The sequence below is a fragment of the Genypterus blacodes genome, unplaced genomic scaffold, assembly GCF_046128005.1.
Source record: "Genypterus blacodes isolate CSIRO-AG114 ecotype Tasmania unplaced genomic scaffold, CSIRO-AGI_Gbla_v1 ptg000053l_1, whole genome shotgun sequence".
Taxonomy (NCBI): Eukaryota; Metazoa; Chordata; class Actinopteri; order Ophidiiformes; family Ophidiidae; genus Genypterus; species Genypterus blacodes.
The window spans coordinates 2,665,092-2,684,382 of NW_027466865.1; the positions used below are offsets into that span (position 1 = coordinate 2,665,092).

Genomic DNA, 19,291 nt, shown 5'->3' on the forward strand with positions numbered 1-19,291 from the left:
AGCCTTGAGGGCCAGGTGATATATTTGGACGTGGTGCTGCATGTTGCCCTGCTGTCCTTCACTTCAGGCTATATGCTGTATTTCAGCACTATGTCAGGCCCGGTGGCACACTGCACCAGTGCAGACAGTCTGCAGCTATTTAAATTTGTCATGTAGTACACATTACCCATAATCCCCTGAGCACCATACAGCAGTGTGGTGGGCTGCAATCAGAGCATGGACGTGACGAAGTAATGTACCTGAGTACCTTTTATTTCACTTAGGGAACTTTCTACTTCTTTGTATTATATGTCCAAATATTACATTTTCAGGATGATGAATATGACGTCTGAAGTTTAATATATTCATTATATATATTTCAAAAACCTGATATGGGTGAAAGTGACCTCATGTGTCCAATTTTGGGTATTTTCATACCGTATTTCCGATTCGGTTTTGTTGTTTTTTTATGGAATTTTGCTTTGTTAGCTTTTTGTTATTGGATTGATGCGTTATTACTGTATGACACATGATTATGCATTATCATCTTCAAAACTAGATTTTCTTGTTTCTTGTTCAATTTTGCAGAATTTCTGGAATGTTGGCATTTTTCTACTTAACTATAACACTTAACTATATTTTCCTCAAATTCCCTGAAGGTGACGTCCCTGCGGACCTCTGTTTACACCCGGGAAGGACTTCAGGCCCTTTTACAACATTTCCTAATTTGATTCATCAAGTTGTATGCTGGACACAGCTGAGTGCTAAATGATTTAGTTAGAAGGCCAACATCATCCACAGAGTTCAGCAGTCTGGAGAAACTCATGATGAACAGTTAGATCAATGCAAACCGTTTCTGCCGTGACAAGGCAGACAGACAGCAGCCTGTGACTCTCCACACTCCTCTGGCTCATCTGTCTCTCTCTCACTCCAACTCAGGTACAGAACGCCAAGACCAACCAGCTGGTGCCAATCGGGTTCAAGGTTTGCATCCAAGAAGTGAAAAAATTGCAAAATATCGCATTTGATATTCCTTCATGTTTGATTCAATTACAATACAGAGCTCAAAGTAACATAATCTGGAAGAATTTGACCTGGAAAAACTTGTATTAAAAGTAGTTTCCTATAATGAATAAAGAAATCAAGCTCTAGGTCTATTATACTAATTTCTTTCTCTATGCAATAGTTTATTATTACAACATGGACATTTGTGTTTAGGCTCACTCAGCCTTGGGAGCCCTTCAATTATTATTATTATTATTATTAACACTTCTCTTGACCTTTAAAACTGAAGCCATGTAGGAAGCCTTTTTTGTTTTTCTCTGAACAAAAGAAGTATAAACATTCAAAGTAGAGTCCTGAGGGTCTCCATGGAGACCGGCGCTTTAATCTGTGTTTCTGTTCTTCCATTTGTTCCTATCAGCCCACCATCCAGGTGTTAGCGGGTGTGTGTGTGTTGGGGGGGGGTTCTTCACTTTGAACTCCAGAAGGGCTTTTCTTCCCTGACTGTGTTCAAACATGCAGGGACGTCCCACCTGTCTCCCCTGCCTCCTCCTTCTCCTCCTCCTCCATTCCCACACTGAAACTTTTCTGTCTTTACATCCTCAATTAGCCGCCTTCACGCTGGCCTCAAAGCCGGGGAAGAGGAACGTCAGGAGGAAGGATGTGTTCTCATGCACTTACAGATGTTGGGTAGTGTTCGCTGCTTCACGCTTTGATGTAATTACAGTGAAGACATAGAAGCAAAGACGCAGGAGCTCGTCATTGCTGGGCCTGGGAACCACGTCTCTATCTTAAGAACCATGTGCTCGGCTTTTAAGAGACATTACCAGTTGTTCCCTGAGACAGAAGTGGTGTTTTACTAAAGTGCATAGCATCACAATTCAGGCCCTTTTATTGAGGTAGAAGACAAGCAGAAATATCTTAGTCTGAAGTCACCCAAAGTATCACCTGCGCTGGTGTTTGCTGTCTTTAAATTGAGGGTAGTCATGTTTCCCCAAAAAACCCTCTTTGAGAACATCATTGCACACTAACTGCGCCACTGAAACCAGATCGAGGCACTGAGGGACTTGAAACTAACACCTTAAGAATATCCAACACTGTTTCCGTGGCAAACAGGGCCAAAGCAAAGATACGGGAGAGAGGACATGACGGAAATGTGGGAAGGAAACCGAAAGGAAAAAACATAGTGCGAAAAACGTACTGATTCAAAGGTAGCGATTTTATATAATGTAATGATTTTCAGTGTAATAATGTCAAAATAGTTAACTGCCACTTTTTACTTTATTCGTATTATTATTAACGTTTAGTTGGATACAGGTATGTTCACCATTGCCTCAGAAAGTCTTTTCTTCTGAAAAAAAAAAATCATTACATGTAAGTTTTACAATGTACTTTGACTAGTCTGCACTGAAAGCAACAGGGAAGAACTTTGGGCCAACGAGTAAAATGTCAAAGAAATAAAAATGTATATACATGCAGATTTTTGACCTGACTTTCTATTCATCCTTGCCTGCAGGCTAAATTTATATATATATGCAGCTTTTCTACTTGAAATAAGTTAATTTAACTGCTATCATTTTAGATATGCAACACTACTGCCAGTGTGAGAGCAATTACAAGGAAAATGGTAACAATTCTTCATAGAAAAATAACACTTACAATTGAAAAGCAATTTTGAGTCAACTTGAATTATAACTTTCCTACTGGCCTGGGAATCTAATTCAAAACATTTGCAATGCTTTAATGTGCAAAAACCACACCAGTCGGCTTAAACTCACTATAGCTGTAGCATCACAGTGCACACTGAGTGAACACATGTCAATTGAGGCCTCCCTCCCACATAAAAGCCTGCTCTTACTGTCAAGTCACCACAATCAGATGTTGGCAGTTTCACATAGCCCTTTAATATCTAATAAAAGCTTGGTATCCGCAAAACAATTTATGAAACGATTAATGCTTCAACTCAATTGACTGTCCACTGTCCAAAAACCACAGATCCAGCATCAGGTTGTAAAGAACATGAAACAAAAGCAGATATCCCGAATGTCAGCCAAAGAAAACATCCATTCAGCAGAACCACCAGGAAAGAAGATGATTATAAACTTCTTTCTAACTTTGAAGGGAGTCCAACACTCTTTCAGTTGGAGCCGGCAGATCTCCATTTTCTTTAACAGTCCGCAGTTGAGCCCTCATCACGCTCTCTTAACAGCATTATCATCCACAAAGTCAGAGGCCATCATGCATTATAGATGAGACCCATCATCTTCATCTCAGACAAGAGGATGAGCAGCAATCCCCATTAATAACATGTGTGCGTTCTCCCTCCACATGCATACACACACTTAAAGACTCCAGACCTTCAGATGTACTAACTTGCCAATGTCCCCTGTGAATAATACATGAGCAAATACCCATCAGGCTTTGCAAACGGACTGAACATCGTCATTCAGCGGTCGGACAGGATGATCTGAGAGGAAACTTTAATCAGTGATACCAGAGCAACATAATAGGATGAAAAAGACCAGCAGGGTGTACCTACCGCATACAGAGATCCCTGGTACACACACGCTCCTAGGATAATAGAGGAACAAGGGAGAGGAGAGAAGAAGGGGGGGGGGGGGGGGGAAGGAAAAAAAAGGAGCATTAGCATTCAGAAGTCTAGACGTGATCACATGTTGGTAATCGATATGTCATGAAGCTGTTTTTTCTCCCACATCATGGAAACTCACAGTCGCTCAGGTCAAACAGCAGATCAGACTCATGAATGATGAGATTTCAGATGGTTTCAGAGTCTAAAGATTGAGTTCCTGTAAGCCGCTCAATACATCTCTGAAATATTGCAATTGTCCCCGTGTTGGATAGAGAGAGAATCACAGGGAACCATAATAGCATCATATTTTCTGTGTTACAGCAATTCAGACAACAAAAATATATAAGAATTTAGGGGTCTGAAGGTCTGCACGGTTCACTGCTTGACCTGGGACCCAAGTCAGGCTGGGTCACAGTTATAATCCGTCTAATCGTGTCCAGGTAGGGTACCATGCTGTGATCACAGGTCATTAACACAGTATGCCTTATAGACCAGTGGAGTAGAGCAGCTCTGATCTTACAGTGTATCAGAATCACTGCAGGAGAAAATGTGCTCCTATTTGAGGTGAGGCTCCAAAAGATTTGCACCCACAAAGACCTCCACAAATGACGGAAGAGCATATCTGTGAACACATCTGAGACCCCTTGTGCGCAGTATAGACCTTGAGAACCATCATTTGTCTATTCTACTGTACTACTACTCTATGGTTACCACAAGCCAACAAAAGCTTCACATTCTCTTCTACAAGTTTAGTTTTCAGTACTCATAGCTCAACAACGGCTTCTGAAGTTGCAGTGATCTGTTAAACTACAGGTCAACCATGAAACCAGGAACAAAATAATGCACTACAGCCATTGGACAGATCCCAATTTATTTAATGTTTTAATGGGACGCAGCCGACTTCTCTGTTATCTTGTAAAGTTTTGACATTTTATCCACCCAATTTTCTACTCTGTTAACTTAAAACTGAGTCCAATATGGTGACAACTACAAATGAATTTAATTGTATGAATACAATTAAACTGAATGATACTGAATAGCTAAATACTATAAAGCCCTTGAACTGAAATTACACTTTGGACAGTGTTAAGGAAACACAGAGACAGAGGGACACACGGCTCAGTGATCCTCAGGTCCTATCAGTCTCAATAAACCAGAGCAGGGGAATGTGATACAAGTCTCTAGGGGTTATCTAGCAAGAAGTAAACATTTACCATGATGGTCCAGATGGGACAACAGGAGTACCGTTACAGTTGCACTAGTACACAAACTGCTTGAATGGCTGCTTCTTGCTATTGTCTCTTTCTTTGCCAATGTCAAATCTGGCAGCGTAATTGGTTTGGGAAATGATACGGTCTCAACTTTCGAAAGTGTCACCTCAGCCTGCCAAACAATTCCCTTCCTCTCCTGGCTTTTCCAAGGGAGAAGTGAAGGAGGAACATATTTTCTTTCTTCAAGTGTGAATTATATTGCTGCTGGGTGGTTTGGACCCATGCTGGGATTAGAGAGAGGATGCTGATGATTAGGGTGAAGGCCTGGAGTCACAATCTGCTGTGTGCGCGAGCCTGCAGCTTGACTCGGACTTTCGCTCTAGCTGTAAATTTAACAAGCCTCAGTTTGATTTTAAGAACCAAGCGAAATCCTGAACGAGTCGGTCCAGTAGCAGACACGAGAGGCTGACAAAGGTCTGTAAGAGTCCTCAGCATTATGAATATTTAGATACACTGAGGCATATTTATGCAGGAACAGTTCCAAAGACTTATTTAGAAATTGAATGATGCAGCCAACAATATCATTTCACGAGTTGTATTTTCTGTTCAAACCAGCTGTAAGCATCTGCAGTTATTCACAAAGCAGAAACGAACCACAATGCACACACTCTCTCACTCACCTCAGGCATTTATCTTTAGTTCATAAATAAAAACGACCCTGATAAATGACTTTAATAGTCAACATCTTGATTATATATTAGCTTCCTGAGCTGAGCTATTCTTTAAAATCAGAGCCAGAGGTGTGAAAGAACAACGTAGACTTAAAGCTGCGAGCAGGAGCAGCAAATCACATTCATTTTTAACATAAATCTCTGCTCGTAACCCCGGGAAACAATAACTTGGAGGCACCAGGGACAATTTCTGTTCACTATCACAAAGTTGACGAGAAATTGTTCCAGATGAGATTATTCTGAGATACAGTCTCCTCATGTTCCACATTCATCTTCATGGAGTTGAGAGGTTGGGAAGCATCCAATTACTGGTTCATTACCAGCTTCGGAATATACTTGCTGTTGCTGGGTAAAAACCCAGATATCTTTCTTATTTTTCAGGAATAGTGACAACAGCCTTGTTTCAGACTGTCCCAAAGTTTTAAACACACGTGTAATCGCTTAGCTAGCGAGAAAATACTGTGAACTACTACTCCGAAGACTCGAATGACTTGAATGTAGTGAATTTTTCTGGACATTATCTAAGTTTACTCAAACTGTATAGAAACATTTGAATCCTTCCGATGAAAGACAGAGTTCAGCTGCTTCTCATCGAGTCTTGATCTCCTACAGTTGAGATCAGTGATGCCTTAACAGGTACGTGAACGCATCAACAATGCAAACAGTGTGGAAGCTGCTTTAACATTCTCTGTATTATACCGCCACACTCAGAGAACACAAGGCTTTAACTTGTCATGGAGTATTTTAACACTGCTGTATTACTACTTTAGTAAAGTAAATGACTTGAGTACTTCTTCTACAACTGCAACTTCTAAACTCAATACTGAATTAAAGAGAAATTAGACCACATGAGATGAATCTAGAATCATATGAGGGTCTGTGTCCATGCGGTGGTCCATGATAACCTCTGACCTACATAACAACCCGAACAACTGGTTTGGAAAAAAAGAGCCAAAAATACCAACCATGTATCCCGCGGGGGACAGCGAGGATCCCGGCCAGAGCGCCGAGTAACATCCACCATCCAGCTCCCATGGTCACAGCCATTTACTCCAAATCCAAGTCAGGAAACGCGTGTGTATGTGCGCGCCTATGTGTGTTGTGTGTGTTTGAGTAAGTCTAGTTGAGATGGAAGCGGGGTCCAGTTGGCATTGTTGTTGTTCTCCTCCGGGAGTCTTACAATTGCGCGCTGGAGTGCAGGAGAGGAGCGGGGGAAACGGAGCGCGCCGGGTCCGACTCAGCCACGCTGCGCTCGGGCAGGAATGCGCCGCAGTCCCGTAACCTGGAGAAAGTGTCCACCGACACCTCCTTCGCCAGCTCCTCTTGCTCGTACTCCTCTACAAAACTCAGCCACCGCCTTCAAAACAAACCAATAATCAAATGCAAGGTGTTTGAGGTGTTTGCCTTCCTTTCTGTGTGCCCCCCCAGCCGGCAGCCGGGACCGCTTCACAAGCCGAGGAGCATGACGCCAAGGACCGGGAGAACCGACGCTCCTCGCGCCGAATGTTTCGCGGTGTTTGAAGTCACTTCTTGCGGGGAAGTTGCGGTCTTATCGCCCTGCCTAGTCCCACACTTCTTCTTCTTCTTCTTCTCCCTCTCCCTCTTCTTCTTCTTCGTCCTCCCTTCCTCTCTTCAGGAGGACGTCCCACCTCTCCTCTCCTCTCCCCCCTCCACCTCCACCGCCTCCCACCTCGCAGATCTCATCAGCTCACATACAAACTTTAGAGAGTTTGAATTTAAAGGCTAAAGTCTGAACAGATGCATTTACAGAACACATGCCATTTTCTACTGCAAATGACAGTTTTTTTTTAATTCTTTCAAGTGACTTTATCTTCCCTTAATGCAAGATAAATTTCAATTGCATGCGATTTGCTGTGAATTGCATGCAAAATGACGAGTAATAAAGTATCTTAAATCTTAAATCTTGAATCTTATCATGCAGGACCATCACTTTACACTGACCTGACCACACTTTATGGCGTTTTTATCCTCTGGAATATCAGTATTATACTCATGTTGGGAGTTTATCACGTTTTATTACCTGTGGTTCTCTTTGTAGTAATTCCACAATAAAACTATCTCTATGCAATATCAATATAAGTTATTTTGTCAGGAAGAATTCTCACATGGTGTCACTCAAATACAGCAGTGGGTGCTTATGTTACTTCAGGGGTGCCTGCTAATTACATAGAATTGGATGAGACTCGGGGGCATACTTACCACTACTACACTACTTTAAGTGCACCATAAAAAGACAGGACAGCAATACACATCAGTATGTAAGTCAAATGCAAACAGTTGAGTGAGATATGATACTGTGAATATTCTTATTTGACCTCAAACAGAGTCTAGAGTGTCAGGAGGCTCAGAGCTCCTCACTGATGTAAAGTTCCCATAGCATGTCTTAATCTATGTAAGTCCTGAACCGGAACCAAACTGGACAGACTCCCACTCCGTCAGGCCTGAGTTCACACAACTCTGCAACGTCAAACTTTCTCAGCATTAGTTGAGGGTTAGGTTTAGGGAGGTCAGAGTTATGGGGTCAGCTCCCATGTTCATGCTCCTCAGCCTCCCTAGTTAATAGAAACCAGAAACTCTCTGACAACGTGCAATGCCAGTCACCTCAAGCCCTCCAACTAAAGAGTGTGTGGAGCCGTTCAGTACCTGGTTCAGGTAACTCTCTAATGTGTAAGCTAGTAAAGAGTCCAGTAGGGCAGAATTGAAGAGGCTTCTGATTGCTAAAGAAACTTATAGGCTCAGTTTGCACTCAAAATGTCAATACACTGTTTGTGAAAGAAAACTTTGTGTCCAGCCCACACACACTACTGGAGGTTTGTTAGATGTATTGCAGCTTAGAACTTGAGTGCAAACAGAACAGTGCCACAGGGCCTAAATGGCTTTAGAGGCATAGAGCAAAATGTTTGGCTCTCATACCCAGTTTGAGACCTTCTGAACTTTACAAAGAGGATGTAGCAACATGGGTCCGTCCATTCAAACACCTACGAACCTGGCACATGCGAATGTGAATGCGAAATATATCCATAATTCTCTGACTTACACAAAGACCTGACCTAGTTCAGATGTAAATTTCTCAAAAATGATGACATTTTGGAATATTGCTTAAATTGGGGTAAGCTGAGCTCTATCTGGCTCCACAATGATTCACCCAAGAGGATTTTTGTCATCTGTTGCTGTCAATTCATTCTTATCCCCACACTGTTATCTGTATGTAATAATAACATCTATGGCGTCCATAAGGTGTTTATTGTGACTTTATGTTACCATATGACATTCTAATTATGACAAACTTCTCCTGCCAAGGCAGCGGTTCTCAAAATGTTGCACATGTATCACCAATGTTACTCGAAGTGCCTGCTGTGATACACAAATGATTCCTGAAATATCTATGGGGAATCAAAACAATTGAAATCTTGAAATTCTGTTAAAGAGGTAAATTCACAAATGAAATCTGCTTCATTGAGATATTTCTTTGTTTGAATTATAATTTTAACTTTTCCTCATTGTATCCTAAACATACTGCTGGCATTAGTTTGTGTTGACTGTAGTATTTATGAGGGTTTTCTATCATTATTCAAATTTGAAAACATTATTATATTCCTGTAATATGCTCGTTTTGATTTATCTCTATGTTATAATTATATTTCAAGTGTGACACATCTTCTTACCATAGAGATCTTTGGACTTGGTACAGTTTCTCTTGTGGCATTATAATGTTTTCAGTATTTCTTTGCTTTTCATGTCTTATTGCTTTCGTATTTCTTGAGGTGTTATTCTTCATGTGTAATAGTTATTGTGTCCTGCTAAACATAGGATGACTGCATCTCTCTTTGTCTGAGTGTATAGTGTTTAATAAGTAGGCGTGCAGGAGCTGAGATTCCTCAGTGTCACATGGCAGCAACCTGATCTCCAGTCAGCCCTTTTGTCCTTTGCCAAAAACTGAGATCAGAAACAGTTTTTGCTTTTGAATGAGTTGACCGCCAAGTTTTCTTTCTGCAGCTTTAATGCTGCTACTGTGTTCTCCCTATACTGAGCTCACTGCTATTTATTACTAGTGATGCAGTGGAGTGTTTAAAAAATGAATAAACTCCAACCTTCAAGCTATGATCATAATGTCATTAAACCTCCAAAATAGCAGAAATCTGTCAGAATAATTAGTGTTCACCACTTTGAAAGCTCTTCAGCCTACATCAGTCTGGCACTTGTGGTGTGAATGTCTCATTGCTTTCCTTGAATTTCGATTAGATTAGATTAAGAATAAGTGAGAGCATAAGTCAGTTGGAGTAGCTTTTCAGGGAGTGCATCTAATATTATGTTTGTGTGGCTGAAAGTGACATTTGATTCCTATGCTGTTAACTTAAGGGAGGTCAAAGGTGAAGCAGGTCAGCTACAGTGCAGCAGAGAGACCTTCCAACTCACTAGAAGGCCCCATTCAGTGTCAATAAACCTTGTCTGAGAAAATACTGCATATTATTGGTAATGTAGTCTAGAATTATTACTTATTATGGTATGCAATTTTCTTGTGTGTGAACGTGTGTTCCCTCTGAAGGACATCTTGAGGTCATGAGAATGCAGATGCAATTGTAATAAGCTACTTTATAAATGACAATTTCTCAACAGGAAACTCAGAAGACATTTTGAGTCATATTTACTGTTCACACTATTCCTGCCTATTTTTATGGTGGGTTTTCTTCTCCTTGCACAATCCTGTTACATATCATTGCAACAAACTAATTTTCCCACAGGGACCAATCAAAGTTTGATTTTATCACAATCTTACAGCCTATACAGAATACTGGCATGTACAGCAGCCAAGAATACATGAATAATTATTTGGATTGATTCGGCGTTTCCAGTTTTAACAGACACCTCTCTGTCACTCTGGTTTAAGACTGCTGTGTATTGTTGCCTCTTCAATTATTAGTTTATACCAAAATCAGCATCCATTGTGTTGTGGGGGAAAATCACCACAAAAAAACTCTGGTAGTGAATATGATCTTTGTTGTAAGGTGTGGAGACAATGACAAGCTGTTTGAAATACCAATATAGGAGTGTTTCAATTAAAGCTCAAATTCACTAGATATATCTTTAGGCTCGTCTGTCCTGAACATAATTGGATGAAGGCAGCAAATCAAAATCAAAGTTATTTCAACACAGTTCCTTATTCTGAACTCACTACTATGGCAACAGAAGGGTCTATCATTTTCCATTTGAATATTAATTAAGAGATAAGATACTAATGAGAACCTTTCAAGGACAATCCAGTTCAATTTTCATGTTTAAGTCAGTTTCCTCTTGAGAGAAATGAATTGCACAGACTCTGAAGATCATGAGATGGTCTATCAAATATGAATTGGTACATTTCTGATAAGAAAATCAATAAATCTTCAGGACGATTGTCACTGTCATGTGAAATTAGTGTTTACGGCCTTCAGGCTTTTGTAAATAAGAAACTTACCAAAAGAGAAGAACTTCTTTAGAGGCCTCCTTCGGAGGGTCGCAGGAGGAAATGTGTTCCAATTCTGTGGACTATGTCAATACTACCCCCTAGTGTTCACAAGACAGCACTGCACCTGAGTTACACAAATTAAATTACAATTGTGAGCGGAGAAATGATTACTTGTTAATATTCAACTCAAGCAAAGCAGTTATCCTCCAATACAGAACATAAAACGACAAAGTCAGATCAACTCTCCTTTAATACAGATATTATATACAGAAATGTCTTAAATCTCAAACTGGGAGGTCATTCCTTCTTTTCTTCTGCAGGTTTTGGTAAGACGCTGTCACTCTTGAACCAAAGTGCTTCACTGGTGTGACTGGTGATGATGGCGCGCTCGATGAAAGGTCCTGATGAGAGAAGGAGCAGAAGGAGAATGAGAACGGCTGTGACGTTCAGATTTACAGAACACCTTTACACTGTGCCACACACTCTGCACTCGCCCATAAATCTACCACCATAAATATTCTATAAATCTGTCTCTGCTTGTTGCTCAAAGGGAGGTTTAGAACCACAGCAACAGGCAACAGCAACTATTACATAAGAAAAAGAATGAAATGACTCAACTTGGAAGGGTGATACTGAGTAAAACCACTCCTGTCTTTGGGCTTCCAGTTTGATGATTCATTATTGATTATACAATTATAGTCCAACATTTCTTAGTGTGATCAAAAGAATGAATTATACTTTGTAAAGACATTAAAGGCAGACCAGCAACTTTTCACAGCATTTTTGAAACTGAAACCATGAATATTTAGCGAAAAGTTACAGCACAACAGAAAGCAGAACCTGAGGGGTTAAAGCCCACTCACACAGGATAATAAAGTTAAATATGAAATATAAGAACACTTTTATTACTCATCATGTGGAGCATCGGTTTGTGAGATGCTAAACAGCTGCGTAAACTCGTCCTCACCCACACATTCTCTCTCTCTCTCTTTGTATCTGAATCCCCACCATGCATTCAAACTCCCTTAATTGCATACTTTCTGCAACTAAATTATGATTGGAAATGTTTGTGTGACGTTCCCTGGCCTGTCTTGGTGTATGTCGTCTTGCTTGATGTTCTGTTCTGGATACATCGGCATATTGTTGTTCTTTTGTCATGAATAATACCCATTAGCCCCTTGGGTGTTCTTTTCCTCACACACACACACACACACACACACACACACACACACACACACACACACACACACACACACACACACACACACACACACACACACACACACACACACACACACACACACACACACACACACACACACACACACACACACACACACACACACACACACACACACACACACACACACACACACACACACACACACACACACACACACACACACACACACACACACGTTTTCTCATTCTCATTGCCGCCCAGACTTCAGCCATTAGCTTCTGCTCAAAATGAACAATTAAGTGTCAGGGAAACGGGGATGACTCCAGCTACTGACAGAGTACGGCACATTATCTGAGCCTCCTCTTGTGTATGTACAACTACAACAGCGAGAGATGAGTTTAAATCTTAAGTTAAAACATGCAGGAGTGAGAGCAACTAAAGGAGGAAAAAGCACGGAAAAGAAAGATGATGTTTTGGAGCGCAAGTCTCAATCGGCAAAACTACTAACTGCACCTGTCAGATTCATGTAGGGGAATAGAACTGAAGAACAGCACAGCTAAATGCACCTGTGTTACTTTGGACCTGTGGGGTGTATTACTGTTATCACGCTGTTGACAGGAGTCAAAATGCTGTGTGATATTTGCTGGCGTGGGAACAAAGATGGCCGCTGCTTGCCGACAGAGGTCACACATGATACTGCTGGCTCGGCTCCGCCTGCCGCCATCCACGCCAGAAACGCCAAAAGTGGCATCTCAGACAGCCCCCGGCGTGCAAAGGACGCTCCCCGCACCTGGTCCCTGTCCCAGGAGGGCTGGTCCAGCATCAAACTGTCCTCCCTCGCTTCACTTCATACGCTCACATCTTACTTTTAGTTGGCCCGCAGTCAGAGGAGGGACGGGAAACACTGACGTCGCGGTATTTTTATTTGTCAGTCCCGTTAACTTGTCTGCCAAACATTCAACAATGACGACGATAATGAGAATGGTGAGTTTTTGGTAAGTGACAATTCAATATTCAACTATTTTATATAATGTCTGACATCAGGTTTGGACTATTCAAGGCTCCCCTCCTGCTCTGATGTGATTAACCAGCCGTGTCAGTCCATCAGTTGTGAGCTGGCAAAATCCACCACCTGCAAAACGTGGCAGCCGGCCAAACATTCACTCGCTTATCCTCACTCAGAGGCTGTGTGTGTATCCAGGTGTGCCAGTGCGTATACGGTCGACATCGCCATGTTATAGACATAAAGAGCTCAATTGGAAATGAAGCTTTCAGGGCGGCTGGGCACCAGAGGTTTGCTCTTACTGGGTGCTTCTCATTTGACGTTAACCTCAAACGTTCAACTCCCTACCACTCCCTGCTGTAGAAAAAAAAAAGATGGACAGCGTATGAAAAATGACATAACCTGAGTAACCGTCCCTTTTTTTAATCATTCAGTAACCTTCAGGCTTCTAACCTTAGCGGTCAGTGTGGTACGAGGCCAGTGGCAGGATTTATGCCCTCCACTACAGGGGCCACTACCACCTCCTGCAGGACATTTGGATGGCTTCTGTGCATTTCCTCCTCTGGATAACTGGCTTTCGGCCAAATCTGACTCGCGGCCCAGGAAAACCTGAAGGCGTGATGTCATTACAAAGCAAATCTGACTATTATTCTATGACAGCAGCCAGAAACACCCTGATCGGTGATTAGAGTGTGGGTGTAAGCGCAACTGAAAGATAGTTGCACTGACCAGTAAACTGACCGCAGAGCCACATAGGACGATCGCAACGCCCACACTGCCCTCTGCTGACGTTTAAGAGATGTGCAACTAGATTGTATCAAGCTGACAGTTCAGTATCAATTCTAATGAGGCTCCATTAGCCAGCGTAACCCGGCTATAGTAAAGCAAAGACAGAGCTGATTATGAATTTAAAAGGGATTTAAATCTTGTTCTGTTAAACCTGCACTTAGGTTGGGCTCTCAGGTTTAAGCATTTGAAAGCAGCTGTTCCAATTTTAGTATATGTGATCCCGACGAAACACAATTTGCAGCTGGAATACTCCTTGATAATAATTTTAATCGAGACATAAAAGCTAGAAAAACCATTAAACAGCCGCTTTGGCAAATAACTATCAAGAAACAATTTGGCCAGTAAAACAGTCAAACCTCCTCATCTGGAAGTCTGCCTGGTCTGGACCCGACCAGAACCAAACCCTGTGTCAGATTTAGCTGGCCTGTAGATTACTGGAGCAGCGCTGAGGGGTCACATGCAATTGGTTAGTTTCTGTCAGAGGCTCAACTGGTGGTTTGCGTACCTAAGATGGCCGGCCGGTGGGAGCACACGTCCATCAGGATGGTTTGCAGGTTGGCAAAGATGTGTTCTTTGGGCATGTCGAGCTGGACAAAGAGAGGAAATAAATTGTTACAAACAGGCAGCAACATCATTAATTTCATACAAGAATAATTTGGGATTTTGGCAGTAGGGGCATGATTTTTCTACCGTGGCTATCTGCGTCCTGATGTAGCAGTTGTTTTCTACCATGAACTCGTGTCCCGTCTTAAACGTCTTAAGCATCTTCAAAACATTAACGCCCACTGAGCCTGAGAGACAAAGGAAAGAGGAAAAAGAAGATTAGCACTGATCTCCTCTAGTCATGGATGGATTTACCATTTATTTGATACTTTTTGGCAATAGCATCAGCTGCTCAATCACCAATATTACAAGAAAAGCATTCAAGTTTTTCAACAACGACAGATCACAGCCACCTAAGTTACATTCGCAAACGTTGGGAGCCATGGGTCCTTAATAGAAAAGAAAGGGACTTTGAGTATCGTCATCCTTGACCTGAATCGCTCTCTTTGAACTGCAATCAGGGCAAACACCAAGCAGACAAACAGGCACTTCATCTCACCTCTGTTGCTCTTTGGAAACTTCTTCCTCAGTTTATTTTTTAGTGAGACGATCTTAGGGAGAATATCAGGCACGGCCACATAGAAGTCAGCTGAGATTTTGTCGTCCAAGATCTGCAACAGAACAACCGATTATGAGACGTGTCATCCCAGCTCGATTCAACGTAGCTTGATGGATTTATAGGTTGAAGTGGAAGCGTCTGTTCATGTTTTTGATAATTAATAATGTGGGACGAAGGTTACGTTAACGTGGCGTGGACTCACCCCGTCGATGAGCTCTACGCCTCCGGCAAACGTGGCTCCATTCTCCTGGGCGTCTTTAGCTTGATTAGCATCCTGCAGACACACCGCACAGAGCGCATCAGAGCCTGGCGAACCCTTCTGGTGTCATCCATAATCATTATTATTGTGATGTATTCGTCGGGTTCAGCCCATAACCTGTGCTCTGCTGCACTGATATTAATCTACACCTGCACACAGACGTCTGTGATAAAACAGCTGCTTCCTCTGCGCACTGCTGCACATCTGCAGCGTGTCCAGGCAATATTAAAGCCATCCATCATCGTCGTCATCAACAACCAAACGGGATGAAATTGAGATTTAATGATTCCAACAGGAGAGAAAGAGTTTTACCTCTGTAAAAACTATAACCGTGTTGTGCTCTTTCTTGAAGGAATGCGGCAGGTGCACTGTGCTGACGAACGCGTCGACCTTTTTCTGCGAGGAAAAAGAAAACGTACATTTTCAGACCAAGATCAATCAGGGATTAGATTTCTTTCACTAAACGTTTAACTGTCGATTTCCATTCTTCTACTTCAAATCCCACTTGAGTGTCTTGAGACGTCAGACCACCCAAGCAGCAGGCGTCTGCAAACCGCCTTCATAATAAGAGCGGGGTCACATTTTGTAAAATGACTGAATTACTCGATCAATAGAAACTGAATTGTGTTGCAGTTGCAGCTGCATCTAATTGTAAATTAGATGCAGCTGCAAATGCAGCTGTTGCAGCTGTGCACTTGTGTTTCCTTTATCCAAAAACTTAATTACAATCACATTGGTGATGTTAAAGATCCTTGGAGAAATTAGATGCAGCTGCAACTGTTGCAACTGTGCACTTGTGTTTCCTTTATCCAAAAACTTAATTACAATCGCATTGGTGATCTTAAAGATCCTTGGAGAAACACAAAACCTGTTAATCCTCCACGTTTCTCAATAATCAAATAAAATCTCAGAAACTGAATGTGACAGCTGAACAAAAAAAGGAAATCGGAAGAAAGAAGACGTGGAGCTGATGATTTTGTTGATCAAAACTGGCAATTACCTTCTTCTCCAGTTTCATGTCCAGCAGCAGATCGATGTAAACTTGCTGGTTGTGGGGCGCAAAGTCTAAAACCTGGAAGCTCTTCAGCAGGTCAATGGCGTCTGCTGCGTCGTGGACGGTCCTGGGGTAAAACCTCTGAATGTACACGTCATCCACGGGAGCCCACGCTGTCTTGCCGAACGGTTTGTGCCGGTCTTTGTCATCAATGACCCTCTTTTCTTTCTTCACCCCCTTGTCTGCTTCCTCTTTCTTGTCTTTCTTCTTTGCCCTGACAGGTGGGAAAACCAGACAGGAAATGGAGAAAGGCATTGATTAAGAGGCAGAACAGAACAGGCTCAATCAATCCCAGGTCCTGGAATAATCAGATTTATTGTCACAGTGTCAGAGGTTGTTTACTAGAGACCTATAGTACTGGATTACAGTAGATTGTACAGATGTACTTTGTAAAGTGGAAAATAAGTGTATATCACTTAGTAACAACAACAGCAGAAGGGAAGAATATACCAAGTTTCACTCTAAACGCATTTCCCTTCATCCTTCCACAGAGAGCAGAACTCAGTACTGTGACAAAAAAATGTACTTTAATGACATAGTATCCCTGCACATCTCTTAAGGAACTTCAAACCATGTCTGACAGAAATAAATGGAGTTTGTATTGTATGGTGGGGTGAAATCATCATCACTTACCTTCCACTAACTTCACTATTCAGACATTCTTCTGACATACATTCTGACATTCTTGTAACAACCCCTGAAGTTCTTTTATCTACCTTTGTTGAACACACTTATTGTAAGTCGCTTTGGATAAAAGCGTCTGCTAAATGACCGTAATGTAATGTAATGTAATGTAATAATCTTCTACACCACACGGGGGAGGCAAAAGCATCGTGATGCTGGGGAAGAGTCAACAAGGTTTATGGGGGGGGGGGGGGGGTTTATTTATTTATTTATTTATTTATTTATTTTTTTTAAATGGAAGAATAGACCTGTGCTGTTTTGCAAATGATGAACAGTTAAATGTGTATGTAATAAAATTATAAAATGCAAAGGATAAGTTTGTTATTTTGGATATTACAGATTAGTGTACTGTTTAAAGATCTTCAAAGTTATTTATTATTAGTTAATTTTAGTGCATTAAGACCTTTTGAACTCACTTGACGGCTGCAAACGTCCTGGCTGGTAGAATCCTAGGCAGTGTCTTGGGGATGTTTGTGTAGGAGGAACCGCCGGCACCCAGCAGCTGCCTCTGACATCCTGCTAAAGCTGGAGATCAAGCAAAATATGGAGGCAAACACACAGGGTATTAGTATTGGTGTATCACATGTAATGGTGTATTGTTGTAACAACAATAATAATGCAGATTGCCACCAACAGCTCTTATTTGCATGATAAGATAAGCTCTTATTTGGACTAACGTGCCAAAATCTGCCTCAGAAAACCTGCTTCATGTCTGTGTCAATTTTATCTTCCCTTTGTGGCAAATGTGTCATTCATTTGCAAGTGAAAGTGGATTTGTTTCAAACTGAACTAGTTTACTGGCACCTGTAACCACTGCAGGAAGGCTTTACCATTAAATGCATTTTCTGCAATTTCACCGCATGGATAAGAATCAAGAAGTGCAGGAACAACACAAAAACCTTTTATATATTATTTTATTTTCATATATTGTATTTTACTTTTGTTTTAGGAGAGCATGTGTGCATCATTCTGCCAATCACTTCCAGATTAGGCCGAAACATTGTTATGGGGTAAATTATAGCATTTGGAGATAGGAGAATGAATGATGTCACAGTTGTTAATGACTTCATTGACACACATAGAAATTACTGTGAATGATGTCACAGTTGACGCACAAACAACTTTGAGAAAACACATGGGAAAAGTGACAGTTTTTGTTGGAGGTGATAAAGGTTTAGAGGAAAGCGACTCAGATGCCTCAATGATTCTTGTTCCTTTTCTTTCTTTCTTTCTTTCTTTCCCTTTCATACATTACAGTCAGTACTTGTCCTTTGCAGATTACGTGTGCAGCTCACCTCACCTTTCCGATAAAAATAACAGATCTGTTGCTATGTAAAAGTAGCATATTTGAGAGAGAGACGGAGACAGAGACAGAGAGACAGACAGACAGAACCCTTACAGGAATAACTAACTACACTGACATTACAATCATGCTATGCCAACTAACTCCAATACGAATCAAATGGAATCAAAGTAGTTTGTTTCTTATTTCTTAAAGATTAAGTTAACGGAAATGCCAACTGTAAACAGAAAATAGACCGCAAGCTTAACCCTTCTTCAAATGCTAAGGATGTACATTTCCCAATCAACATTTTTAGATTCCTCCCTTGCTCACTAACGCCTGCCGCAGCTTGTTTAGGTCGACGGGCAAAGAACCAAAACCTTTAGGGCATTTCGTTTCATTAAGGCCGTTCTAGTTTACTGGAGCATCGCTGAATCACTTAGAGATGTTTCAGCCAAGAGGAATTATCTAAATGACACAGCCAGAAAGCCTCAAAGCACTGACATGTTTACATGTTAACCTCTTAGATCATATGTGAACAGAACGCATATAAGAAAGCACAAATAAATACATCAATCAAAACGAACTGACCTTTTAATAACACCCGCGTGCAGGTTGCCATGTTCGGAATTTCACTGTTTGTTCCGTGTGGCAACAGCGACACTTAAGAAACAGTTCCGCCAATCAACTTAAGCCAAACTCCATTCAAATAAATTATATAATTTGTCGCCTTGCCTTAATATAAATATACAAAGCGTTTATTTAAAAATAATTATATCATTTATGTAATTTTAGGACTTCTCCTTATATTCGGTGTATATACGACAAGCATTCCATTATTAGGTCAACGTTTGACGTAAAGGAAGAGCACGACTGTAAGTTCTACAGTCGTTTT

General features: G+C 41.4%; 1 protein-coding gene across 1 annotated transcript; it reads right to left on the reverse strand.

The window, feature by feature from the left end:
* Positions 1-11,221: 11,221 nt before the first annotated feature.
* mrpl1 (mitochondrial ribosomal protein L1) lies at positions 11,222-19,041 on the reverse strand. Its single transcript, XM_076150885.1, has 9 exons — positions 18,988-19,041; positions 17,531-17,639; positions 16,377-16,644; positions 15,689-15,772; positions 15,320-15,391; positions 15,058-15,169; positions 14,646-14,746; positions 14,461-14,542; positions 11,222-11,381 (listed from the first exon to the last, which is right to left on the reverse strand). Exons 1-9 carry the CDS (start codon positions 19,016-19,018, stop codon positions 11,278-11,280), a joined length of 963 nt encoding a protein of 320 aa, XP_076007000.1. The 5' UTR covers positions 19,019-19,041; the 3' UTR covers positions 11,222-11,277.
* Between the last annotated feature and the right edge of the window lie 250 nt (positions 19,042-19,291).